Source organism: Pygoscelis adeliae, unplaced genomic scaffold (genome assembly GCF_000699105.1).
Source record: "Pygoscelis adeliae isolate BGI_AS28 unplaced genomic scaffold, ASM69910v1 Scaffold248, whole genome shotgun sequence".
NCBI classification, from domain to species: domain Eukaryota; kingdom Metazoa; phylum Chordata; class Aves; order Sphenisciformes; family Spheniscidae; genus Pygoscelis; species Pygoscelis adeliae.
The window spans coordinates 918,303-944,613 of NW_008825302.1; the positions used below are offsets into that span (position 1 = coordinate 918,303).

The window sequence follows — 26,311 nt, forward strand, 5'->3', positions numbered from 1 at the left end:
ACAGCCCTTTGATTTCTTTCTGAAATCTCTCCAAGGCAGAGAGCTGAAAAAAAAGTAATTTTTTTCAGAGGACGACCCCCCGTCCTCCGCTCAGAGATGTGAGTTCAAGCCGTGTCCTGGATTGACGCCTAAAGCTTTGCCCGCTTAACCTGCCTGCAAATGGATCCCGGGCCGGGGCAGCGGGGTGGCTGGGGGCGAGGGCTGGCTGTGCCTGGCGCTGGCTCTGCTCACCGCCGGCTGACCCGGGGTGGGTCACCGTCCAAAGAGCTGTTGGGTGGAAATTGGAGCGTGTAAAGCCTGGGAGAGGCTATGGGAACCTGGCTTTTGACTGGCGTCTCTGCAGCTGTAACTGCCTGAAAAGCATTGCTGTAAATGACAGACTTGTGTCTGCTAACCTCCTCCTCCATGAGATCTCGGTTTAACACTTCCTGCGTTTCGGTAACAGCCTGTGTTTTGCTCCTTGCTGGAAAGCAGCGCCACGAGTACTTTACAGCTCTCCTGGTGCACGTACCGGCTGATGGTGTTTTCTGCACTGGATGAGATGCTCGTAGGAAACAACGATCCTGTCCAAGTAAGGCTGGCAAGACGGTGTCCTGTGCTTGATGCCAGTCCCTGTGGCTGGAGAGGAGTCCTGGTACAGATAAAACGGTGTCTAAATATAACTTGTCATGAGGCATCAGATGCTCTTTAAATAAATTCTGGAAAAAAACCCACGCAGCCGAAGTTTGTGCTGGTACTACCAATACCATGGGGAATGCCCTGTGCCTGCCGCCTTGTTCTTCCCTTGTTCCTTGCTTTAGGCTGCCAGGTTTTCCCTTTTCTCACTTCTTTTTGTTGATCTGTAGTGTCACTGGAGGCTCTGCTGCTTGGTTTTGGGGCAGGCAGTTGCTTATTGGTGACTTGAGGCAGTGTCTCCTACTTCTCTTGTCCTTCCTTTGGATCTCCTGCCCTTCTCCCGTTCGCTCTCACCTTGCGATAAGCTGATCTTTGTGGGCTGGTCGAGCTTCCCATCCAGGAACCTTGGGCAGACAGACTTTTCTGGGGTCATTATTCATATTATATGGAAGGAGCGGTTTTCCTGGCTGTGGTGGGGCTCAGATGAAGCACGCTGGCATCTGGAACATCTGGAGCTGGTGGCTGAGCCCTGCACTGAGGGATTTGCCCTCTGTGTAGACCAGTAAGTGCTTGAGCCTGGTCTTCGGACGAGCAGGTGACTGATTTGGGTTCCCCACAGTACTGGCTGGCATGATTCAATCTTGCAGATGTGGCCAGAGCAGGTTTAGTGGCTTGTTCTCCTGCCCAGCAGGGTGGCAGAGAGAGAATGACGTGCCCTGCAGCAGAGCCGGCGCTGGAGAGTCCAGGGCCTGTGCTTTAATGGTTCTTGCAGGAACATGCAGCAAACGGGGGACCCGCAAGGGGCCTCGACACAAGGTCTGGAATGACACGAGCTCAGGGCATGGGAAGCTGCAATAGCGCTCGGGAATGAACCAAAAAAAAAAGCTCTAGGACTATTTAAAAGAAAAAAAGTAGTAATCTGTAATTCAATTTTTGGGGAATTCACTTCTAGTGAGAGAGTGAGAGGCTGGCTGGGCGGAGAGGAGCACTTGCTCAGACAGTTGATAATCCATCGTGGCACGTTACCGCGCCAAGGCTCTTTGACAAACATTAGCCTTCTTAATGCCTCCTTAGGATGAGCAAGATGCTGTGCCGCTGGATGAGGAACGTGAAGTTTCAGGACTACGAGGAGCATCAGCCCAGAGTGATAATTTAAACACCGAATTCTTTTTAATAATGCATATTGTTGATGGCTGCCTCGCATGGGAGTACTGCACAGGAACAGATTGTGTTGTACTGATGTGTTTTAAAAATGAAAAGTGTGCTGGTCGTCGTAAGCACTTGGGTCTGACACCGGCCAGCTAGGTTTCTTGGATTTCTCCTTTGGAGTTTGGCAGCCGTCTGCTTCAGGGAGTACAGTGGTCTCATAAGAGTTTATTTGATCTGACACATGACAAATTGTTTCTGCTGGCGGGTACTTCAGGCGCAGTCTGTTAGCTGGCAGCCATGGCTTTGCAGGCGCTGAAGAAGTTGTGGAAGGCAAGCCTGCCCTCCTCCTCCTCTTAGAAAGTGTCAGCGGAGGGAGTGTTGTTTTAGCCCGTCTCCCATTCCAGCCTTCTTTTTGCTGGTTGTTAAATTGTGCTATTTGCATAGATTATTAATGTTGCTTATGTGCTAGGCGTTCCTGCAGATGCTCGTTGTGTTTCTCTTTGTGCTTCGGTGTGTGGGGCAGAAGACGAGAGCCTGCATTTCTGGAACCGGACCCGGTTGCCATTAAAGACGCTTTGTTAAGTTGCTTTTTTTAGGACACCCTTTTAACTCTGTAATGAGGAGTGGAATATTACATTCCTCAGCAGAATAAAAAGTACACGTCCCCTGTGAGATACTGTAAATACATTTTATCTGTTCTATTACCTGCAGTTTCGAGAATATGTCCCCTAAGCATTTTAATCTTGTTTTTCAGAGTTGTCTCAGGGTGAGGAATCACTCCTACTTGCAACTTTGGGAACAATTACTATGTTCATTAATTTCTTCCTTTTCCTGCTGTCCATCTATTATTGCTTCTGAGAGGAAAAAAAACCTCTCTGTAAATCTCCACTGAAACAGGACTGACTGCTTGATTAGAAGGAGAGTTATGTGCGTTAGAAGTGTGTTTGTGAGAGAGCATCTCGTAGCCGTGCACGTGGATGGACCCACTGGTGTGTGCTGGCTCCTCCAGCGCCGTTCGAAAGCACTTAGCCACATATAGCCCGCCAGATGCCCGGGCTGGCTCAGCGCTCCTTACCCTGCGATTAAAGAAGAAAGCACTGCAGGCAGCACGTTTCTGGGCAGTCGTGGCACACCTGGAGCCCTGTGATGAGGCAGGAGGCTGAAGGTCAGGTCTGCTCAACCACCTGAGCGGTGCTTTGCCTCCTGAAGCGCTTTGCCTGCAGTGCCTGGCTGCTGTTATGAAATAGAAATTAGGCAGGACAATAAGGGAAGCGATTCATCAGCTGGCCCTCTTTTGTCCAGCAGCTAAAAGCCGGTTCAGAGATTTTTGTGGAAGCGCTGTTTACTTTGGTCCTTTTTTGCTCTTTCTTTAAGTATGGACTGAAAGAGCTGGAGACTGGAGGCCACTGTAATTGTTATTTCTTCCTGAATAGCAGAATAAATGTGCCATTTAATGCATAAATGACAGGGTCCTTGCCTCGGAAAAAATACGTGGTCTGACTCTGATGCTGCAAACCCTTCTACATGTGAGAAACCGTCCCTGCCTGGTTCTGGGTGCACTGAGATTTCTCACTCCCTGGACCGGGGTCGGTGCCAATACTTGTCTCGACGTGTGACGTCTGCGGTCACTGTGGAGGCTGTCACTGAAACAGGCTTGATTCGCGTGGCAGCTGTACTTAGATGGCAGCTGATGGAGAAGCTCTGCAGAATAATTTGTCCATTGCATGATAAAATCTGCTTGCAGGAGGGGACAGCTGAAGTCTGTGGTCTTCATGGGAGAAGCCCCTTCTGTACAAATGTGGCCTGGCAGTCCTGTGACGGACTTGCCATCTCCCCACCTGATGTGGCAAGATGAGGCTGTGGCACCACCAGGATGTAGAGGAAGCTGCTCAGGATGTTCTGCTCTCTGAGCAGAGGGAAAGGTGCTGCAGACGCAACTTTCATCAGAGCTTAAAGAGTACGAGTGGCTAACAGCCTGCTGTTAGCTCTTACAGCAGGCAGGAGATTTCAAGAGTCCTCCTTGGCTTTGCAAGTAGCTGTATAGCAAAGGCCAAGAAATGGAGAGCGAAAATCACCGTATCCTTTGGGTGCTGCTTCTTCCCACTGCCTGGGTGCATTGTGTGGTGTTTGCAGAGGCAGCAGGTGCAGTGACAGCCAGGACTGCCAAAGAAAGGACCCTTCATGGACTGGTGCTGCTCAGCTAGTGAGATATGCCAGTACACGAAATGGCTCGTTATAGGGTATTCTGTAAGAAAAGGATGTTCCTTTTAGGTGGCTGGGTCTCCTGCTGTTGGTCCAAGCTCCAGATGAGAAACAGCAGGTCTTTTCTTTTGGACTGAAGGGCGCTGAGGTTACGAACACAGTTGTTGTTCCCCGAAAGAGAAAATTACAGAGGAAAACCACTCACTTCTGGTTGCATCTCTGTTTTCCTCCTTCCCCAGCCTAGGTTTTGGGCTGCTGGAGCCTGCCTTTGCTGTGGCTGAGGGGCAGTGGGACGGAGCTAAGGTACTGCTCCTGATTGAAACCCACAGATCTGAAAAGCAGTGATGCATGGTCACGGAGCTCAGGAGGGACCTGTGGACTGGGAGCAGTCCCACTGCTTGGAAGGTTTACTACTTCTTTGAGTCTCTCTCCGTGACCCTTTGTTGTGCACACCTGTAAGGCCTAGACTTGCAGTTCAAATGTCCGTAGCAAAGTGGTTGCTCGAGTCTTCCTGGTGGAGAGGCGCCACATGGACCTTGCAGCCCTTGAGTGCGGTGACCGATGTGACTGACAGCATGCACAGGTTCCTGTGGTGGCTAAGGCATTCGCAGAAATGCTGTTTCACACCTCTGCTGGGATTTGTGAGGTGTACAGAGGCAGGTTCCCTAATTTGTCACCGTGTCATAAGGATTTAAGGTTGAGGAGCTCTTTGAAGCACCAATGCAGCCTGCTCTGCCATGACACAGTGGAGATGAGCGCCAGCATGACTTTTCTTCCTCAAGGAAAACAGTGTTTTGCACAGAACACAAGCCATGGCTCTGCTGCTGTTTGAAGAGACCAGGTGAATTGTAGAGATGGGTGCTCTGTGCAACATCAAAGTCTGCCCGTCAGAAGCCGAGATGCTCAGGAACTCCAGCTCGGCGTCCTTCATGTCTAGCCAGCAAAAGGAAAGAAGGTCTCTGAACCGAGAGTCGCTTGGGGGATCAAAGCTCTGCTTAGCGGAGGCTGATGGGGCAAAAGGCAGGACGACAGCAGGAAGGTCACAGCCTGTGCGGATGACTGGGGCCATCTAATAACAGCAGTCAGGCCTCCAAAGGGCTCTGTGAAACCTTCTCCTCTGCTGGAGGACTCAGGCCTGCATTTACCCCTGAGGAAGCAGATATGAAATGTCCAGCGCCTGCGCTTGGCCGGAGCAACTCTGCAGTGCCTGAGGGATTGTTTAATTAAAAGGATGCTGCACTGTCACATTTTCAACTATTTTTTCTATACAATGCTACAAGTAACATCTAAAATAGCTCTCCCTATCTGACAAGAGATGAGAGAAGAAATGTATTTTTCAGCTGTGGACTCCTTGCATTTCATGGTGCTTTGTGTGCAGGCAGTTGCCTTGCTTCTTCCCTGATTTTTATTAAGCTTAAAACAGTGCCCAAGGACCAAGGAAGACTGGAGCATCTTGATCCTAGGTGCAGCCTGAGCACGTGTCAGTCTGTAACCATCTCACAAGCAGAAAGGCAAAAAAACATCCCCCAAAGTAGAGGTGGCAGATGATGAAGAACGGGAGAGGGAAGGAATTAATGTTCTCTTTCAGCTTCCCGTGTCTGTGCATTTATTTCTGCATTTGCAGCCCTTGGAGCTCTTTGCTATTTTAAATTTCCTTGGGAAAAAAACTGCTGAACGAAGGCTGCCTGCTGCTGGCTGGCTGTTCTGCTTTGGTTTCAAACTAGGGAGGCTCTTGCGCTTGGGGAGCAAGACTCACTTTTTAATCTTGGTGGGAAAGGCCTGGGTAGAAGAATGGAAATCATGGTGAGAGTCGCTTCTATTGTACTGGTAGTCTCTCCGTTCTCTCTTCATACGCATTACTGACCCAGGGCTTTTTTAATTGCTTATGAAAGGCATCCTTTGAGACCACTTTAAAGTACTGATGCAGTGAAAAAAATAAGCAAACTTGAATAATGCCTTTCATCCAAGCACATGAAGATATCGCTGCCGACCTTAGTGGAAGGAGCCCCGCGATTCCCTTGGTTATTACCGCGGCGTCTGTGTTAGGAGTGGAGCAACTGAGCCCCAGCGTGGGGAACGACTTGCCTGGGTTCCCGCAGAGAGAGTTGGGGCAAAGCCAGGAGCAGTCCCGAGGGAACCTGCTTGGCAGTAGGTTACGTTCAGCCGCGGAGGGCTCCTTATTCCCCTTCAGGGGAGGGTTTGAGATTGTCTCGTTAGGGCTTTATTCCGCGTTTTGCTGCCGGTGACTGATCTGGCAGCTCCTGGGTGGGTTTGGCCCACGAGGCAGATCCCAGTGGCTTTTCAGCTGGGAACTTGCCACAAAACTGGAAGCGTGGGGGAGCCCAGCTTGCTTGCAAGGGAGGTCCTGAGCTGGGCATCCCGCCAGGTGTCCCATGCAATTAATCCCATGGGTTGCAATGCCAAGTTAATCCTGGCTGCATAGCCAGAGCACGCGGTGGGGGAGCCACACGTTTGCTCCCCACGTGCTGTGCTGCTCTCTACTGTGACCTGTGACCCGTGGGTTGTCACGCTGAGTAAGAGCTGTCACCGGTGCACTGTAGAGAGGTGAGGAAATGCATTTTTCATAAACTTTGCAGCTCACCGTTTCTGGCGGATCGATAGAGCTGCTGGTGAGGCCCTTTGCTTGCCCGCTGTTGGGGCACCTCTGCGCCGGGTGCTCCGCAGGGCTGCGGCAGCGGGTGTCCTCGGCTCGGGAGAGATGGCAATCCCAACGGGAAACCTCTGGGCTGAGCCGGAGCTGGCAGCGAGGGTCTTGGCAGAGACAGGCTGAGATACAGACATGGGGGATGGTTGCTAGCACTGGGGCAGGTGGCATGGTGCGGGTGCTGCTGTGGGAGTTGTGGGCCTGATACATCAGCGTTGGATTTCCATAATACTGAGCCTGAATTTTGCATGGTTTTTTAACCTCTTAATTGAGCCTCTTTATAGGAAAGCCAGCACCTGACAGGGGAAGGAGGTTGTTATTTGATGTGAGAGCCACGAGTGAACAGCAGGAACATGGAAAATACAAAAAGTTGTTTCCAGAGTGGCTGGGAGTACGCCAGTTAAATCTTTGGCTCTTTGTGGGCCCAACTGCAGCGGGACGTCGGGGTGCCCCGTGCCCTGGCTAGCGCGGTGTGCGCTTTCCTTCCTGTTAGATTCTACAAGCTTGGGAAAGCAGACGGGATAAAAAACCCATGCTGAATGCTGGCAGACTCCCAGGTTAGTCCGAGCCAAGGTGCCACCTTGCAAATAGGGGCTGATGGAAATGGTAGATACATGTGGGAGGAAAAATATCACTTAATTGTATGTGCTGTGCACGGGAAATTGCAGCAAGGAGCAGGAAAAAGGAATAGGTACAGGCAAGAGGAGAGGTGTTTTCAACTGGGGTTTGGGGCGATGGGGAGGCAACGAAGAAGGGGAAAGCTGTTTTGCGTGGTTGAGGTCAGGCAGTGTGGCAGCTTTCAGAAAGATGTTTGTCCTGAAGGTCCCTGCACATCTCTTCAGGCAAGTCCTAAATTGGTGCAAATCAGCCCCCGCGCTCTGGTACGGACTTGAACATGCTTGCTAGCCCCGAAGCTCTGCAGAGCGAAGGTGGCGTGGCGTGTGCAGGTGGTTGCAGAGCTCTGCAAGAGCAGCTGCCAGAAATTCAGATAGATGCATTTTTAATAAATAATAAATGATAAATTCAGTCCTCTGATCTCTGAGGCATGCTCTGCTTTCGTACACTCCATCCTGAGTGGAGCAGAAGATCCCCCCCATCCTGGACCCAGGGCTGTCCGGCGTGGAGGGTCTGAGGACTGCCGGAGACACGCCGGCTGCAGCCCCTGGAATCGGGGATCTTGCTGAGCCATGGCGGAGAGTGGCCCCTTCTGCCATCGCCGCTAATGAGCGGGTGGAGAGGATGACGGCAGCCTTGCTCAGACTTCAAACCACCGAAGTATAAAGCTGTGCTCTTGCCCTCTGGAGAGCAGTGTTTTCTGTGAATGCTGGTTTCTGAAGGAATTCATTAAGTAAATTTAATTGCTAGACTAAATGATGCTTAATGTTAAACTGCGCGAGGTTGTTTGTATAAACAACAGGGTCGGAGTTGCTGTGGTCGGGTAGAAGGGGCGATGCCGACTTTATCCGTAAGTGACCTGCCACAACCCACTCCTCTGCCCCTGGGCAGAGCCGTGGCTGGTGCTGGTGAAGCCGCCGGGTGCCGAGAGCTGCCCTCGCCGTGCCCTGGCGCTGCTGTGCTGTCTCCTGTCGCTGGATACATCCGTGCTCTGCTCTCGCTTGTGTCGGCACTGGGCAGTGCTTGTAGGAAAGACCAACGTTAGGTGGTATCATGGCTGAGCCGCTGTTAGAGGGGCTAATGTTAGCTGATGGCTAAGCAGGTAGCCTGTAGGGGCTGTTAATATTTATTGTTAATTGTTAGTGGCGGTTGTAAAAGTTGCATGATTGCACTGTAGATGCCAGGCTCTGTAAGCACATGTTTCTGCCATGGTTATCCTTCTCCTCCCTCCCCATGTCAAAATTTCTCCCCGTGCACTGGTCCCAAGTCAGAGCGGTGCTTCCGCTGCAGATCAGAGCAGGACCTGCTGCTTGGGGCCAGGCTGCGCCTAAGCAGCAGAGCTCAAGCCGCGAAACCTAAAAGTGTGGCCTCTTTGCTGCGTGGGTTCTCCGTAGGCAGCCAAATGTGGGAAGGTGTTCCCACAACTTTTCCCTTGCGTTGGAGTTTTTAACACGCCAGAGCAGAGTCCTGGTAGGAGTAAATGATGAGGAGCAAGCAAGAAGAATAAATGTTTTTTTTAAGCAGTTTCATAAACGGCATCAACGGGACAGTCTGTATTGCAGCTGTGCCCTCTCCGCTGAAATCTTGGTAGTGTGAGGGTGTTTGCAAATAAGTGGTGCTCACTGTCCTGTGTTTCATCCACGCGTGTGGGGCTTCGTGCTCAGGTAGGACCCTCTGGCAGGGGTTGGGGGCCTCTCGGTGCAGTGGGCTCCCGCATGGAGCTGGGGATACTTGCTGGAGGCACGAGCGTGCTTTCCTAACGGCAGGATGCCAGGAGGAGCAGAGCTGCTGAGAGCATCCCGAGCGCGGCAGAAGCAGGTGCAACATCAGACATCGAATGAAGCTGCACAGCGCCAGCCCGGTGTGGTGGGTCTGTACCCAAAGAAGTCTGTTCCTGCCCGGTTTGTCCTGGGACAATCAAGGATAAACAAATTGGGACTCCATCAGGAGCGTTGCACGGGTCCCTGAAGGAAGTTCCTCGTTATGTTTGGTTTTGCCATTCAGGGCTCTTCTGCTTTGCATAAGGTGCTAGTCCATTATTATTATTTTATTCTGTTTTTATTATTAATTTTTATTCAGATCCAGTTTTTTGATCAGTCAAGTGTATCCAGGTCTCTTCCAGGATCTTTGTAGTTTTAATATTGGCTTTAATGAAGAGGAAATTTCACTCCTGCCTCCTTTTGGAAATGTTGCTGATCAGGACCCGTCTGTGGCAGGAGGGAGCTCAGACAGACGCACGGAGCAGGAAGTCCCTGGTGCTTCCCGGGTGCCTGTCGATCAGCCGTGCAGAGCCACAGCAGCTCACCTGGGCACTGCACCGAGGGCAAGTGCAATTAATTTCTAGGCCTTGTCTTGGAGAAGAAAAAGCATGAAAAGAAGATGAAGATGGCTTTTAAGGGGGGGAAAGTGGTATCAGAGACTCGCAAGTCCTGTTCTTAGTGAAGGCGGTGGGGAACGCTCACATCGTGCACGGTTTGGTAGCTCGTGGTTCTTGCAGCATTGGCTCATCTTGCCCATCGGCTCGCATCTTCCTGCTGGAGCCTCCACATTAAAACGTGCTGCAGGTAACCATCTCCAGGTAGACGTGTTTGGAAGGACAGACTTATGAGAGCCATTGGGGTTTTAATATGGGCAAGTCGTCTTCTCATGGCTCCCATTTCCAGAGGAAATCCAAGAAATCCTGTGCTTCATGCCAGAAGCCACGGTGCAATGTCCAAGTACTGTCAGGGCAGGGAGAGCTGAGGCAGGTCTTCAGGATTGAGACTTGCTAAGCCAGACACATGGTCATCTGGGCCTGTGTCCACCAAAACATGAGTATTTCCAGGCTGGCTTTTCTTAGCTTGGTTTGTACTTAACAGGAGCCTTTGTGTCTCTGTGCCTCTGGGAAGAATAGATGATGATCGTATTTGCAGGTTGGTCCTGCTCATCTGTTTGAAAGCAGAGGGTTGCGCAGACCTGACTGTAATGAAAGGGCAGAGCGTCCTCGTGGCCTCCTGGTAATCCTCCGTTTGTCCATCAGCTGTTTCCTCTCTTAAGCACAGGCTGAATTTCAGATTAAAACCTCCTCTTTCTCCTATCAGTGTAGCTGCACAGTCACTGGAGGAGGAGGGACTGCCAGCCACGGGATGTTCCCGAGGCATCTGACTGACACTGCTCTGCTCTTCAGTAGCAAGTCAGCAAAAACAGGTGCTCATTACAGACCTGGGGATCCTATTGCTCAGAGGAAGAAAATTTCAGGTCAGGTCAGCTACATTTCCTTCTCTTTCTCCCTTGCGTTGCACATCACTTAGCACATCGCGCTGGTCTCGGCCATGGATACCAGCGTCATTAAAATGACATTGTCCTTGAACAGGGATCTTGACTTGACACTTACTGCAGTATGTGTCCTGAGTGCACCTCTTCCATCAGACATCCCAATTTACACGTCTATCTTTAAAACTGTTTCCTTAACTGTTATTGCCCATCAAACTTTGGCTTCAGCCTAAGAGGCTGTGAGCGCTTGGAGGTCTTCATGTCACCGGTTCAGCTGAAGGGTGCTTGGGATGTGTTCCTTGATGTCTTTCATCATTTGATTGTTCTCCACTGCTGCCCTACGCTCAGCGAGGGGAGCTCTGTGAATTATTTGTGTTCGTAGACACACAAAGTGCTGTTGATGCTGTCGTTACCACCGGCCATCTCGACGAAGGGTGGCTGGACAGATACCCTGCCTGAACTAGTAAATTGGCAGACAGTTTTTCAAGGCTTATAATTCCTGTGCTGCTCCCTCAATTCTGAGATGGAAACAAGGATTAGCTTATTGTTACTTCTTCCAGTTGGCCATAAAACCAGAGCCTGGTGAGGGGGTGGGGAGCTCTCCCGGAGCAGTGGATCAGAATTCAGATGAGGCTTCAGATGGATTTATTGGAGTGGCACACAGTACACGCAGCGTGGGCTTTGAGTTAGGACATGAAAGAGTGGTGCGTTCCCAGCAGCAGAAGGCATTAATGAAATATGTTCCTCTTACTGACTTGCTTTGAACTGTCACCTATGACTACAGCAACCGCATTCGCGGGGCTGTGCAGCACTTACTGATGCGCAGCTAGTAAAATCAGTAAAAATGTCCCTGCTAATAGAGTACGTAATGGCAGTGCTATTGTTTCTGCGGCTGCCGGTGCAGACAGGGTTTTCTGGAGCTGCGGAGCAGAACCTCCCTGCGCTGCGAAGCTGAGAACATCGCCTGCTCTGACGGGAGGACTGCTGCCGGGAACAGAGGCTTCTTTGAGTGCGCGCTTTTGCTCTGTACCTGATTTCCCTGAAAAAAGAGGAATAATGGAGAAAAAAAAAAAAGAAACCACCCCACTCTGCACAAGGGGAATTTGTGGTCCTCCTGTAGTGGTCCTGGTGCTGACCAACTGCAGCTGTACGTGGGTGCTGCTGGATCCCAAAATGATGTCCTTAAATCAGAGCAAATGCTCCCCATGCAGGTGGGGTCATGGTTACCACCCTTTCTGGTTTGCAAGCTGCAAGGGTCATTTCTAAAAATGCCTTGTATCCACATAACATTCGGTTTGGAAATCCTCTCACGCCCTCTGCGTACGTCTGTCTTGTAACAAGATGTCAGCTTGTGCGGGCTTCTCTCCAGGAGCTTCAAACCCCCGTATGTCACGTGTTAGCTCTTCCTGCCTACCTGGGACCTAAGCAAACTGCTAATTGTTGTGCAGATGTCATCTTCCAGGCAGGCATGAGGTTGTAGGCTTTAAAGAGGCTTTACTGTCATTTGCTACCAGCCTTCTCGGTACACGTGAGCTCTATTTTTATGGGAGTGCGCGTTTTCTTTCAGCCGCTGCTGTGTTGAATTTCTTTTTCTCCTTTTCTCTCTTTATTTCCAGGCTCGCAGGTAAAGTTTTAGGGATACATCTATTTTTCATTATCCCAGTTTTGCCACTTGTTTTATAACTAAAAAAAACCCCCAAACCGAAAAACTGTTTCCTATGTAAAAAGCACCAGTTTGTTCTGAGATGAGTTGAGGGCGGAACGGTGTGTCATGGTCAGTCTGAGACTGAGATCCTGACTGTGGCATTGGCCAGAAGGGTACGTAGATCTTCTGGGAGCAGATGAAGTTTGAGCCTGTGAATTCTGCTCTGGGTTTTCCAGCTCAGGAACCTGGGTGTTGGTTGTAGCTCGGTTGTACTTGGTGGTGCCCTGAGTGAGAGATGGAGGCTTTGGCCACAGGTTGTCTTTGCCTGTCTTCTGAAAATGGAGAGCTTTTCTCCTTCGGTTGTAGTTTAATAAGGGCTTGTGGGTCCTTGAGGTGGTTCTTTGACCCTTTAGAAAAGAGGAGGACATAGAAGGAGGATATCAAGCACCAGGTCAGAAACACAAGGTGGTACTTGCGTGCACGGTGTGAATTAAGCAGTGGGACTCGTTGCTGAGGGATGCTGTGGGTGTCAGAAGTCCAGATCTGCTCCAAAAGCAATTAATGGGAAAATAAAAATCCGGTTGAGCTGGATTTAAGCTCAAAGATACAGGCTGCTGTTCAGGCAGACCCTGGGTCAGGAGTTTTTGGAAGATGCAGAAGTGCATCAGATATATGACCATTTATGCTCCCTGCTCTGCTGCTTTTTCCTAGATGTCCACCACTGACCGGCGTGATGCGGTGTTTTGCCTTTTATTTTCTTTTTTTGGCTAAAGCAAAAACCAAGCAGGAAGAGGAAGAAGTAACATAACAGAGTGGGGAGACAAGATAGCAGTAAAGGGGTGGAAGGAGAGGGCTCCACTCCCTCCGTGTCCCCTAAGTTTTTGTGGGGGGAGGAGTTGGTGTTGGGTGTGCCTGTGAGCATATTTTCTGCTTTGTGGAATAGAAGATGGTTGCTTCAAGGAAGGTAAAAATCTGTGATGTGATGTGCCATCCTGATGGACAACAGAGACAGAAAGAAAGATATTTAGGACTGCGTGTATGGGAGGAAATTCTTTAAAACCTGGATAGGAGTAGGAGCAGACTTGATGGAGGGATGAGTAATGAAGGAGTGTTTGAACGGAACTAATCAGTCCCATCTTCTTTCAAAAGACCTCATTTAGTTTAATTTAGCAGTGTGTAAATTTAGAGCCAATCAAAGGAAATACTTCTCCATCCTGTGTGCTGGCAGGCTGCTTCGTTCCCTACCCCAGCGTGAGAAGCAGCAAGCTGAACGCTGTAGGTGGATTTAGAGCCTCGTGTTGTGAGGCAGTGGGGGCACGCGTGTGTGTGAGCGTGGTTACACACGTAGTGGTGGGGATACCAGCTCCGTACCAGGGTGACTGGCAGCCACGAGAGCAGGACCCTTCTTTCTTTCCCCCTCTCTTGTTTCAATAGCTGGTCTGCGGTCGGTCGGGGTGGCTGTATGCCATGGGACTGCTTTGTGGTCCACTGCAAGTGCGGGCGGAGCCGGCTCCTGGGCTCACGGTTCGGGTGAACTGGTTCTCTGAGCAGCGGGGAAAGCCTTGCGCTGTGGGAACCACCAAGTAAACCTTGTTGACCTCTGCAAAATGTTGTTTTCCTTAAGAAAAACCTACATATGGATTTAGATAAACCCCTGATCCTTTGACGGCTGGTAGTTTTGTTCAATTTGAATTAATGCAGCTACTTCTGTGCTTAAAATGAGGCACAGGCATAAAAAGCCTTTGCAGGCTTGCACTGTTTTTTATTTTTCCCTGTAGTTGTCATCCATGGCACTAACACAGTGATCTTAAACAAGACTTGCAGGTCTCTTCATGTTTTCCAGGAGAGATATAAGCCCCTGCGGGGTCAATATAAACTACTTTGTCGTTACCTGTCATAAACTCCATTAGCAGTAAAATCGTCACCTCTTGCTATCGGCTGCCCCTGATGAGACCCATGTGCTAACATAACGCCTCGAGGTGTTTTGTTTCCTGCAGTGTCGCACCCCTGAACCCGTGCTGTGTTGCAAAATGTCATGTAAAGAATGCTGAAACCTGTGAAAACATCAACTAAAATATTGTCGGTTTTGTTTTCCTTTGCATTTCAGGCTGGTGGCAATGTCTCACTGGGCCGGTCTCCTCTTCACCATTGCCAAAGTCAACCTGCTGGTCTTGGTGGTTTCTGCGGTGTTTTCCTGGTCAAGCCTAAGCGATAGAGTTCCCGTAAGTGTTGGCTGCTCCGGGAGCAAGGCTGTCCAGCCACTGGAGCCTCTGGTGGGGTGACAGCCTTACCTGATCCCTCTGTAGGGCCATTCAGCTGTTGGTGAATCGCCTCTCCTTGACAGGTCTTCAATAACAACATTTCAGAAGGGCTTCTTTCTTAAGGCTGCTTGCCTCACCCCAGGAAATCCAGAATATGCTCAGTCCAGAGGGTTTGCAACAGGAACAGTGCAACTCGGACAGCTCTCTTGTTTGCTAGATGTCACTTTTTCTATTTGGAATTGTTACATGTTCCCCCTGTGGCAAGAGGCAAAGCTAATTATGTGGTGTAGTGGCAAGAAGAGGGGAGGAGGTGGCCTCGATTAGGTTCCTAGCTGTGCCTCTGTTGAGTCACCGCAAGTGAGTCAGGCTTAGAAGAGCATCCTCTCAGGTCCTTGCGTCCCATGTGCATGGATTTTGCTACTTGCAGTGTTATTTTGAAGCTGCGGTTGAGGTGAGTGGATGCTGTCTGCCCCTTTGCACTTGTACAGGCGTGCAAAACTCCCCTGGTTTGGATTCTGCTGCTGAGCCCCAGGTGCCAGGCCCCGCTAGATTAGCAGATCTGGAAGGCTTCCTTGAGGAAGGTCGGTGGTAGAGTGTGGTGGTTTTTTAGTTTAATTAATGCTGTGGCTTAAAACAGGGGATCCCCCAGCAACACTGGCATAGGGGATCACTGGCCCCCCATGTCCCTGGACACTCGTTCCTGCCTTTTCATTGCAGCTTGCTGGTCTGTTGGTTGTGTGATGCAGCTGTTTGGGGGCTATGTTATTACCCAGAGCAAATACAAGGGACAGATTACAGTATAAGCGCTGTAGGCCAGTGCCTCGGGCCCACCTGGAGTCCTGTAGTGATGAGATAATTTGTCTTTATTTAAGGGAGGGAGGGGAGGAGGCTGGAGATAGAGCACCGTCATCCCAGCTGGAGAACAAGCACTGGGACAGCCACCAGTGATAGGTGCCCGAATTGGCAGGCAGCCTGACACCGAGGTTCAGACAGGATTAATGCAATGGGTGGTTACACTCCCCCCTACAACCGCTCCGTGGTGGCCACGTCCCTCCTTTATTGCAAACAGACTGCAGATTGTCTCAAACCTCCCTGCTGAGGCTTTTCAGCTTATTGCAGTTGATTTGAGACTGATAAAGCAAGGAGGCTTTTTGCCTTTAAGGAAATTTCCATTGTTCTTTAGAAAACATCTTTCCTTCTACTGTTTTAATTATGAAAACAAACTGAAAAGGATCCTACCTAATTGCTGCGTAAATGAAGACTCGCTTGTGTGTTGTTGCCCATTTTTGCCAGAAATGCTAAGGAAAACGTGGTATTGCAAAGCAATTGCGGGCCAAGCAGTGGCAGTAACATTTAAATGAACCAAGTCACATCCTTTTACCCTTACTGACCATTCAGACCACGGCACTTCTCTTGAGCAGAGCTGGTAAACATCAGCCATCTCCATTATGTGTTTCAGCAGATACAACACTCGGAGGCCTGTTGGTAAATTTACAATGGCCTGTATCGTTAAGTCCCTCTTGGATAATAATATAGCAGCGTAAATAAGCTAAGTAATAACTGCTCTCACTCATTTATTTTAGTCCCATTGAGTCTTGGCTCAGAAAATGTTAATGCTGATTTTCATCAGTAGAACCTGGCTTTTTATGTTTATGATTGTTACTGAGCTTTAACCATTTGTCATAATTTTAACGATTTCAAGCCTCTGATGCACTAAGCAAAAGCAGGAGTTAAGCTCTGTTTTCCAGTGCATTTCTGAAATTTCAATCCCTTTTGACAGATCAAATAAAAACTTTCTATAGGCTTGTCAACCATCTTCATGCATTACCACTGTCGTTGCTAATTGTATGTGTTTTGCTCAGGCTGACGTTTCTCTTGCTCAGAAACAATCTCCTAGGCTGGATAATGGATATTTATATGCAAAGCACCCAGATTTTGCCAGAAAATATGCACACATTTTTTCCAAGAAGTGGAAAAAGTGAAGGCAGAACATGGCCTAAAATTTCCAGTTAACCTCTTAATTGACTTCTTTTTTTCCCTGTGAAAATGTTCTAAAGATTAACATCAAAACACTTCATGAAGTGAGCTGTAACTCTTACTCTAATTGCCAACAACTAGGAAGAAACTTTTCCTATAGGCTGGTTATTTGAAATTATTCAGTGGTGTCATCCTCGGCGATAGCAGAAGCTGCTGATACTCCCTGCAACAGAAACCGAGCTGTCTGGACGATTAGCCTGGACCGGCTTATCTGTTCCTGTGAAAACCAGAATAGCAAAGACCTGCTTCCCGAGCAGTTAATAGCCTGGTGTGAGATAGTACGAGGCTGTTACTTACTATGCACTCTCAATAATTTTACCCGTTGCAGTTTTATGTGACTCCCACCAGCTCCCTAGAGAGACTTGCCAGTGAACAGCGAGGTTTCCCTCACAGCAAGGATTTTTTTCCTGCTTTTCATCCTCGTTTTTTCCTTTGCGCAATGTCTCACCACTCGTGCTAGCTGACCTACCACACCTCTGCCATTCACGTGCTGCACTTACAATGTAGGTGGTGATGAAATCGCTGCCTCATTGTTTTAAAAGACTTGGAGGACACTGGGAACGGGTAAAGAAAAGGATGCTTGCATTTTTATCGTGTGGGCAATTCAGTGCGTTTTCCCCATGTCCTATTTTGGAAATAGCTGAACTATTTTAGCTGAAATCTTCTCCAAGCCTGAAATAAGTGCATTTAAGAAAAAAAAAAAAAACAAAAAAAACAACAAACCCAACGCTCTGCTCATTCCACTCGTGTGGAAAATTTCAGCTGAAAAAGTTAAAAGTTTGACATATTTTTAGGCAAGGGAAAACAGGGTCTTACAACGTTACACAACCCTAATAATAGTCAGGGCTCCTGGCTCTGAGTGTAATATAGGTGAGGCTCTCCAAAAGCTTCTTTTAAACCTGCAGCCTGCACTGGAATAGGAAATAAGTTGCATTGCTTTGTTCAGCACAAATGTCATGCTAGTTATGCATGTTTAACCTTTAATATACTTTAAATCTAAATTTAACCATGTGGAAAGAATCTTGGATGTCAAAAAAAAAAAAAAATCTGCTGGCGAGGGAAAAAATTTTGTATTCTCAGCCGGCACTAAATTACCCAGATGCAATTGCTAATGAGCTGAATCTCTTCTATCCGAAAGGAGTTTGCCCTTACAAAAATAGAAGAGAGCGACATAAAAGATGACAGCGGGAAAGAGCCGATAACAGAAGATGATGCTGATCCTGAGGACCTGGAAGTGTTTTACCCCACACATCAGTGGCAAACCATCCGTCCAGGTAACATGCTGATGACTAATTATAGCGTCCCTCTGGAACCCCACCTGACAGCACCAGCAGAAGCCTTGCAGAAACTCAAAATACCTGTTTGTTCCCATGACAATATGGTGGGTTTTTTTTTTTGCTGGTGTTCAGACAGAGAGCTATGGACCCAATGACACAGTACAGGGAAAGGAGACCGTCCCCGAACCGGCTGGCAATGGGAGCGGTTGCTAAAGTGCTTTCAATTCACTGGAGCAGGTTGAGTGGGCTGCCAGTCACATTGTAGGTGGTGATGTGTCTCTGTCAGTAGCCCAAAAGCCCCTTCCCTCTTTGTACGCTTGTCAAGGGACAGATTTTGTAACATTTGTTGGCACGCGGTATCCCAGGTCTGCTGTGCTCCAGTGTGGGCTGGTGAAATGCTGCTCAGTGGCAATCTGATTAAGGACTGTCAATGTAACACTACACAGCTTTTTAACAATGGGTTTTCTGTTCTTTGGCTATTTGAAATCCAGCTTTTATCCTTATCTGTACATCCCACAAAAAAATCTCTTCCCTTTTTTTTGGATTGGTATCTTTTATTAGATGCGTATGGGATATGTATGGTGAGAAAAAACCAACTGAGCAGGCTGGCTTCGCTGCAAAAACCCGTGCGCTGGGAAAGGCTCTGGAGAGGATAAGCCCATTTAAACACACACAGATGCATGCGTGCACACATATTTCAGCAATTAGGATGATCAGTAAGCCTTCCTCTCAGGTCTTGGACAAGGTATTTAATCCACTTCTGCTTTGGTGTCCTCATGTATATGCAGGTGTAATACCTTCCCACCTCAGAAGGGTGAAGTAAGTAGTAATTAATTTTTATAAAGTGCTCTGAATTTAAAAGAGCTTTATCCTGTGCTCAGTATTATCACTGAATGAATAAATATGGGATCCATTTGTCTTGAAATTTCTGCCAGATATAGCAGAATGACTTTTCCAAATGTAAATCTTTGTATAACATAAACGTCTAGCAAAAGCCCCTAAATTTCACAAAGCTACGGTATATACTTCTATTCCATTTTTGTGCCATTATGTATGGAAGGCGTGTGGTGTCCCTGCTTAGTATTCAGACTGGCAGATCCCCACCACCCTTGTTGAAGCAGAATATGTACTTGCAGTCATTATAAACGTCGTTGCCGGTTTTGTTCAGAAGCACCTTCTCCATTGCTCGGGTGTCTTGCTCTGCTTTATTTTTGTAGCAGTTCCACATTGGGCTTGTGCAGCGAAGGGCTTGTGGAAGTGGGGAGCTTGTCAGCGTTCACAGAGGAGAAGAATTTCAGTTACTCTTGTAAAAGTCTTAAATGGTGGCCTGCCTCATTGTCGGGTTGCTACAGATCCTCATTTCAGGTCTGCACACGGATTTGGGTAGAAACATGTCAGAAAGAGGAGTCTTCCTTGGTCTCCCCCCACCAGCCTGGTTTTTGTCTCCTGTGGGTTTCTCTGAAGTGAAATCCTGTGTGTGGACTGTGACTCGCACTTTTAGCACGTGTATTACCCGAAGCAAGGCTGGGGAGCCTGCTGCCTTCACTAGCCCATCCCTGCGGCCTCTGGCCTTGAAGGCTTCCCCCTTGCTAGCACAGGTCCGTGCTGGGGAGGGAGCTGACCCGCAGGACGAGGGAAGCAGCCAGCGTTGGCTGCACAGGTGCCTTTCAGTCCTTCAGCAGACGTGCACGTGTTGGCTGTGTGTCCGATCCGGTGGTTCTGCATCTTCCGATGTTTTCTGATGTGATTTCGCTTGCTCATAGCCCAGCAGAGTCCTGGCTGGGCTGGCTGGTGTGTGCTTAGCACAATGCTCAGAAGTTTGCTTTCTGCTGCCCGCCTCTCCGGGATGCCCCCGTGCCGTCTCCCGTTGTATCCCTGCAGCAAATGGGGCCAGTCTCTCCTGGGGAAGCAAATGTTTTGATTTAAAATCTGGATCTTCAATTCTGAATAGTGGAAGGGAGCTCAGAGTTGCGTTTCCTCCCGTCGCAGTTCTCTTTCACTTTGTTCCTGTTCTGAGCTCAACACCGGATTTTTTTATGCCTCTGTCCGGTCCCGCAGTTGCTCATCTTTTATACATGTATTTCCAGTTTTACTCTGCTGTTTTTCTAGTTCCCTGTTGCTAATTGCATCAAACCACGCTTCTGCCGAGACTGCAGCAGTGTCATCAACCTGTAACCTGTCAAATCCCTCCACCTAATTCAATTGTTATTGTATACGTAGCGCTGCTTTGTGTGGTTGTTCCCTCGCTGCCTACAGCGTGAGCTGGGTTTTGATCAAGTGCTTTCTTGCACTTTGAGCATGCTTCAAGCTGCTGGAGGTAGCTGGATGCAAACAGAGAGAGACAGTTACCCTAAGAGCTCTGCCGCCTGTAATCTGGAAGCAAGGAGATCAGTTGTCTCTCCTGCCAGCCAGCCAGGAAGCTGATGGACTGTAGAAAGGTTGGTGAAACTTCACAAAGTCCTTTAACACTTTGTTAGGCATTCGCTTCTTTCTCATTCGGTGCTAAATAATGCACCAGGCACGGCTGGGTTAGACAGAAAGGATATGGGTGCCTTGGAAAGTCCTCCCAGCACCTCCATTATTTTACTTTTTTTGGTATCACCTGAGGAAATGATGACGACATCTGCAGGGCTTTTTGCTCTGTTCTTGGTTGGCGTCCATAGGAACTTGCAGGCTACTTGGGTTTTAACAAGTGGGATTGCACTGAATGGATGTTCATGCCCATGGTCAGATCTCTTCTCGTGGTCAGGTATCTGTTCCTCCACAGGCGTAGAATTTTTTTGAAGTTGTGCTTCCCCTGATGCTTTCCTTTCCTTTCCGTTCTGCTTTCCTTTCTGAATGCGCTTTTACCAGGTGATAGCACCCTTGTGAGTTGGAAGTTCTCTGGAGAAACATAGCAGAGGTGACTTGCTTTTGTTTCTGCTTACGTTAAGCTCTTCCAAGTGCCTGGAGGTGAGTCTGTCAGCACACAGAAACATCCCACCGCTTTTCAAGGCGATCTTTGCCTGTTGGTTATGGCAACCAAATTCTGATTCCTTAATCTTCGGGATGGTGGAGACGAATGGAAGGATTGGATGGCATTGACGGTCTTTGTCAAATTGACAGTTTTCTTTGGGGTTCTGTATATAAAAGCATTTCTTCCACATCTGTAGGTGACCTCAAATCTGCCACGCAACATCCTAGAGCACATGAATGCTTAATTTCCCAGGAATTACCTCCTTTTGTTAGTTGGGCACCTTGTTTTCCTCTGTTCCGTTTTAGCATTCCTGATGATGATTGAAAGTGGGATTGCTCTGACCATTTAATCACATCACTGACCAGCAGATTTTCCACCCGACATTAGGGTCAGAAGTGGCTCCTCTGAGAAGACATTGCTGTGAAGATTAAGAAAAAGGATATAAGAGGCAGGGGTTTATCTGGGAAAGAAAAAGGGGGTTAATCATCTCCTCAGCAGCAACCAGTGCTGCGGGGAGCCCTGTCTGTGCAGTGCCTCTGCAGATGGGCTCTGTCCACCTCCGTGGCAGCAGCACTTTCCTGCTCCCTGACGTGGCAGAAACTCCCTGGCCGGTTTCTCAGCTGACAGTTTGAAGTTGGGAATTAATGTGTCCCGTTTCCAAACACAGATGGAGCAAGCGAGACCCTCATCTGCCCGAAATATTAAAATATTTACAGTCTACTCTGCACGCTTTCCATTTGAGAGGAGCCAACAGTGGGGCACAGAAAGGCTTCCTTCGGTCCAGAGCAGCTCCCTGGAGACCAGAGAAATGGAGCAAAATCTTGCATTGGTGATTGAAATGTTGCAGCATTGGATCTCTCTCAGGTTTGGATAGCGTGTCTTAGTATCTGGCCGGGCAGAGCATGCGTTACAGGAGTTCGGCTGGCCTGTACCTTTAGCTGTGGTAAAACGTCTGGCTTGCAGAGCGCTGTGCTGATACCTGCAGTTACTCTATAGCATTTGTACTGTTCGGAGTCATTTTCCTAAGTGCCTAATTATATTGCAGTTAAAAAATAAGAAGCCATGACTGCTGCTGTTGATCAAACTGCCAGAGTGAAGTTGATGTGAGCACGCTGTTGTTGGTGCTTCTGCAAAGATGAAACCATCTTATGTTCAGCGGGGAGCTGATGATACATTGCTTAGCATTTAAATATCCACGGCTGCAGCTTCCAAGGGTCCTCGGGCTGCTTTCTCCGTTTTACGTGTACGGAAACACAGTTCTCAAAGAAAGCGTTCGTGTTGGGGAGGTAATTTCAGAAGCTGCTTTGGTGGACTTTCCGTGGTTTTGCTAGAAAGCAGGACTTGCGATGGGGCATAGCTCACTCTAGTTTCATTGCCAGTCTGTGTCTTGCAAGAGATTTCAGCGTCTGAATGAACCAGCGCTGCTCTAAGCCGAGAAGAGGTTTTTAAAGCTGGGAGGAGAAGGTAATGGCAGGAGGGATCCCTTTGGCTCAGGAGTCCTGTGCCAGGGCCTGTCCCACAGCCTGTGTGGGTGAAGTGGTTGCTGGCGAGGATTTCCTTACACCTTGTCAGTGGGTATTTTGCTCCTGCCATTCACCGGGATGTCCTGAGCTGCGCTGACTCCTGTTAATTGCTTTGCTGAATTAATGAATCTGTCCGAACCATTGGTTTCTCGGTGACCTAGACCTAACTCAAACAGTTGCGTGCAGGTCTCTGAAATATCTATGTCAGCATGGGCAAGAGAGGGCTGTGAAATATGGCGTTACACCACCAGGGTATGCTCGTTTTTGCAAAGCTTGACGTGTGTAATCCAGGAAATGGGAGCCTCATCAGATCAGCACAGATTTGCATGAAGAGGAAAGGCAAATGAGATTTTAAAAAACCTCATTTATACGAGATGAAATGCTTCTTTTCCAGTTTTGGGGTTTTTTTATATAACTTGTTACCGATGTGCAGAGGGGAAAAATCTCAACTGTGGAGTCATTATAATCTCTGGCCAGCAACAGGGAGAGCTGCAGGGTGATTACAGCAGGTAGGAAAGCCCAGGCAGTCTCGGGAGCAACTGAAAACATTCAGTGCTTGGAAGTAGAGCTGTGGCCACTGGTAACACTCCCTCTGCTTGTTTTCCATCTGACCTCTCGCATACGAGGCTTTTGATATCTTAAATATCTCTCGTGCCTGTCCTCCTTTTTATTACCACATGCCTTCATGCTCTCCTCTCTCAGCTTCCCCATCCTCGTGGGCTTTCCTTGACTTCTCACCTTCGCATCACAGGATGCATGGTCTCCCTAACACTGGCTTGTGCTTAATTACTCCTTACACTGGAAGTCTTCTCTGGCAAAAGAGCCAGGGCTGAAGCTTCACGTGCTGCTTCTGGCTCTGGTGTGGGGCACTGGAGGGCAGACGTCTGAAACAAAGCAAATTCTCCATGCCTTACTCCTGATGCGTGTAAGAGGGATAACAGTGTTTCCCTGCCTGTTGTTGGTAAGAGGCAGGATTGGGACTGCTCAAGAGACACTCGGAGAGCATTCAGACAGGAGGTATCTCAAACCTCTATTTGAGTAGGGAGTTTTTGAAGGATGCCAGCTTTTGGACGTGGAGATATTGTCTGTACGAGTGTCTTTCCAGCTCAGCTGTGCAGATGAGGGCAGTGCTGTTACCTGTCTCCAGCCTCGCTCTGTGTTACCTGCTTGGATTTCTTTACCGGCAGATTCCCTGAGCTGGGAAGTCAGAGGGCACCCACTGGGGATGTACACCTGGTCCTTGTCGAGCTGTCTCTTTAATGTGCAGACAAGGGCGACGCAGCGCTGCACGGTGAGCAGGATGGCTTCCCGGCTGCGAGGCAGGCGTGGGCTGGCCATCCCCTGCGCGGCGAGCTGCCGGGAGCTGCTGCCAGCATCCCGACGAGGTGCCGGAGTAGGTGGCTTTGGACCCGTACAGTTGAGAATGGAATGGAAACAACCATGGGCTTGGGTCCTTGGGCACAAAGCTGACCTTTTCCAGGAGAGGGCAGAACTGCAGAACCTTAGTCATTCACACTAAGAAATGGGAAACTGTAGCAAATAACAGAAATTTATAGGCTAGTAACTGAATGCGCATGTTAAAAAAACCAAACCAAAAAACCAATGAAAAATAACCTCCCCCAAACTCTCACATTATAAAAAACGCTCTGCTTCTCTAATGTGACAAGTGTAGTAATGCAGTTTTGTTTATATATTTCATAGCATGTTGTAAATGCAGTGTGTGTGTGTATATATATATTTAAATTTTTATAATGTGAGACCTCAGAACTGCATAGCTCCTGGTACTAAATAATTCCTGGGAACTGGGCAGAAATGGACTGTTGCGTGTCAGTACACTTGCAGGTTTTAATTAAGCGTCATCTCAGGGGTTGGTGGCTGCGCCCAGCCCCAGCGCAGCACCACTTGGAGTGGTGGGACGGGCGGGAAGGTGCCGCTCAGCGGAGCACGGTCAGCGTGGCCAGGTACCGGTCTGGCCCACAGGGTTGTTTTGCCATGTTTCCTATCTGCTTCTCCGTGACCTGGGAAGTTTTGCAGCTGGTGTTTTCCCAGCACGTCCGTGAGGGTGTCAGGTTTAGTGTTTGTGAAGTGAACCGGGAGCCAATTCCCCCCCACGCCCAGATAAAACTTGCATTGTTTTCAGTCACTTCAAGAACTGCTGGTATCCTGGCAGCAGCAGTGTTGGTGAGAAAAAACTCTGAATTTACTGCTTGGATTGCTCAGGTTTAGGAGCAGAGGGGGGCTGAGATGGGCTTTTGGTGAATCAGGATGAATGCTGTCCCTTACTAGTTGTGGAGCTACCGGTTTCATTAAACAAGCCGTTATAGAAAGTCTTATGTGGTGATGCACGTACCACCAAAACCTAATTGCGCTTCCGAGCAGCCGAGATAAAAGTTTGCAGCTTCTCTAACACATAGCCATGGGCTTGGATGTTGGGCATAACTGAAACAAGGATGTAATGATGTATTTTCACATGAGACAATCCGTGACTCCTCCTAGCTGTGCGTATGACTCCATGCCCCACAGTGTTTTACAGGTTAGTTATAAAGTGGTTATAAACCACGTGACGGAGGTTTTTGAGAGTCAAGCGGCTTTTCTTGTGCAACAGGAGGAAGTTAGGCTGCATTTTTCAAAATATTTTCAAACTTAGCTTTAACGATGCTCTGACTGGTGGTGTTATAATGCAAGTGTAGCATTAGCAAAGAGATTAAGTATATCACCTGTATAGCAGTAGACATAAGTGGGAATCACTCACATAGTTAAATGTACATTGTTTGGAGGGGAAAAAGTGCTTTGAAAGAAGAGAGACTGTTTCCCAGAGAGGAGATCTCTCATTCCTCTCTTTTATTTTCTTTCTGCCAAACCAGGGATGCTATGAGCGTGCAAGCTGCTAGCAGATGCTTAAATGTGTGCTGGGTGATGAGGAATATCTTGTTATGGTTTTATGTGCAAGCATGCTATATTTTCTGTAATAACATTAATAACCTTCATGTGACTGGTTAGAAGGATGAACCTTGTTAAAGAAGAGGTATTTAATAACAGGCCTATTTTTATCTCTGTCTTTATCTAACAGTCTGCACGTTTATTTCAAGCTTGTAACAGTGCTTTGGAAGAAAAATGTTTTCCCTCCTGGAAAACATTTTGGGAGTGCATACAGCCTTGGTTATCTTGAATTTCCAGTCTGAGTATCTTCCCTCTTCCTTCCAGAGCAAGCAAGCCAGACCAGGACCTTGGCTCCAACATTTTTATCAGGTGTTAGGGAAAGTGTTTTTTAAAAAGTGTGATTTGGGTTCCAGAGTCACTTAAACGGTTCTGAAGATTTGACCGAATATAATCAGAGCAACTCCCTTACACTTCAAATGTGTGATGCTGTTCTGTGAGACAAGCCTTCCAAGCATTGCAACGCGTGCTTGTTTAGCCGCGGGTCAGACCTCCATCCCCATGAAACCCTGGAGGTTGCTTCAAGGCCGTGAAAGTCTTGAATTCCCCCCCAAGCACCATCATGGATGCTGGGGATCAGACAAATCATCCAGCGCCTGCTGCGGCCGTTCTCAGTGGAGAGGCTGCTGCCGCACACTGTCAGCTGCAAGGGAAGCCTCCTTGTGCCAGCAGAGCACAGCGCCTCCTGATCATCTTCTGAAGCCGTCCTTCTCTCTCCTTTGGTGACAGAAGGCTCCCAGAGCGATTATTTTCCTGGTTTGGGAATTATTTTCCCAGGCTGTGGCGTGATGGCAGAGCAGCGCAGCTCGCGGGGCTGCGGGACGTGTTTGACCACGCGCTCTTGGGGAGGTTGGCAGTTAGCTCTAGAGATCAGGCCTTCCTGCAGAGTTGATTTTTTTTTTCTATGTTTGTAATTTTATTATGTAATTTCATAAATTAATCTCTGGCCTATTGATATAATGCAGACGTGTTTTCAGACCGCTCTCCTGTATTTTATCCCACTTGCTGGCTGAGGTTGGCCGTGATGGAGGCAGGTGGTATGCCTTGTCCCCGAAGGGATGCACCGTCTTTCCAGTTCCTTCCACATCCGTCCCTTCAGTGTCACTGGCTCCACATCCAGACTGCCTGCCTTCGCTGAACGTTTCTCGGAGCAGGAGTGCTGTTTAGCCCACGCAGA

The 26,311-nt window shown here is 48.6% G+C and overlaps 1 protein-coding gene across 1 annotated transcript in view; it reads left to right on the forward strand.

Moving 5' to 3' along the window:
* Positions 1 to 10,400: 10,400 nt before the first annotated feature.
* Positions 10,401 to 26,311, forward strand: part of SIL1 (SIL1 nucleotide exchange factor) — a 79,171-nt gene continuing 63,260 nt past the window's right edge. The window contains 3 exon segments of the mRNA XM_009330010.1: positions 10,401 to 10,483; positions 14,251 to 14,365; positions 17,580 to 17,715. Coding sequence (XP_009328285.1) covers positions 14,261 to 14,365; positions 17,580 to 17,715 — 241 coding nt within the window. The 5' untranslated portion in view covers positions 10,401 to 10,483; positions 14,251 to 14,260.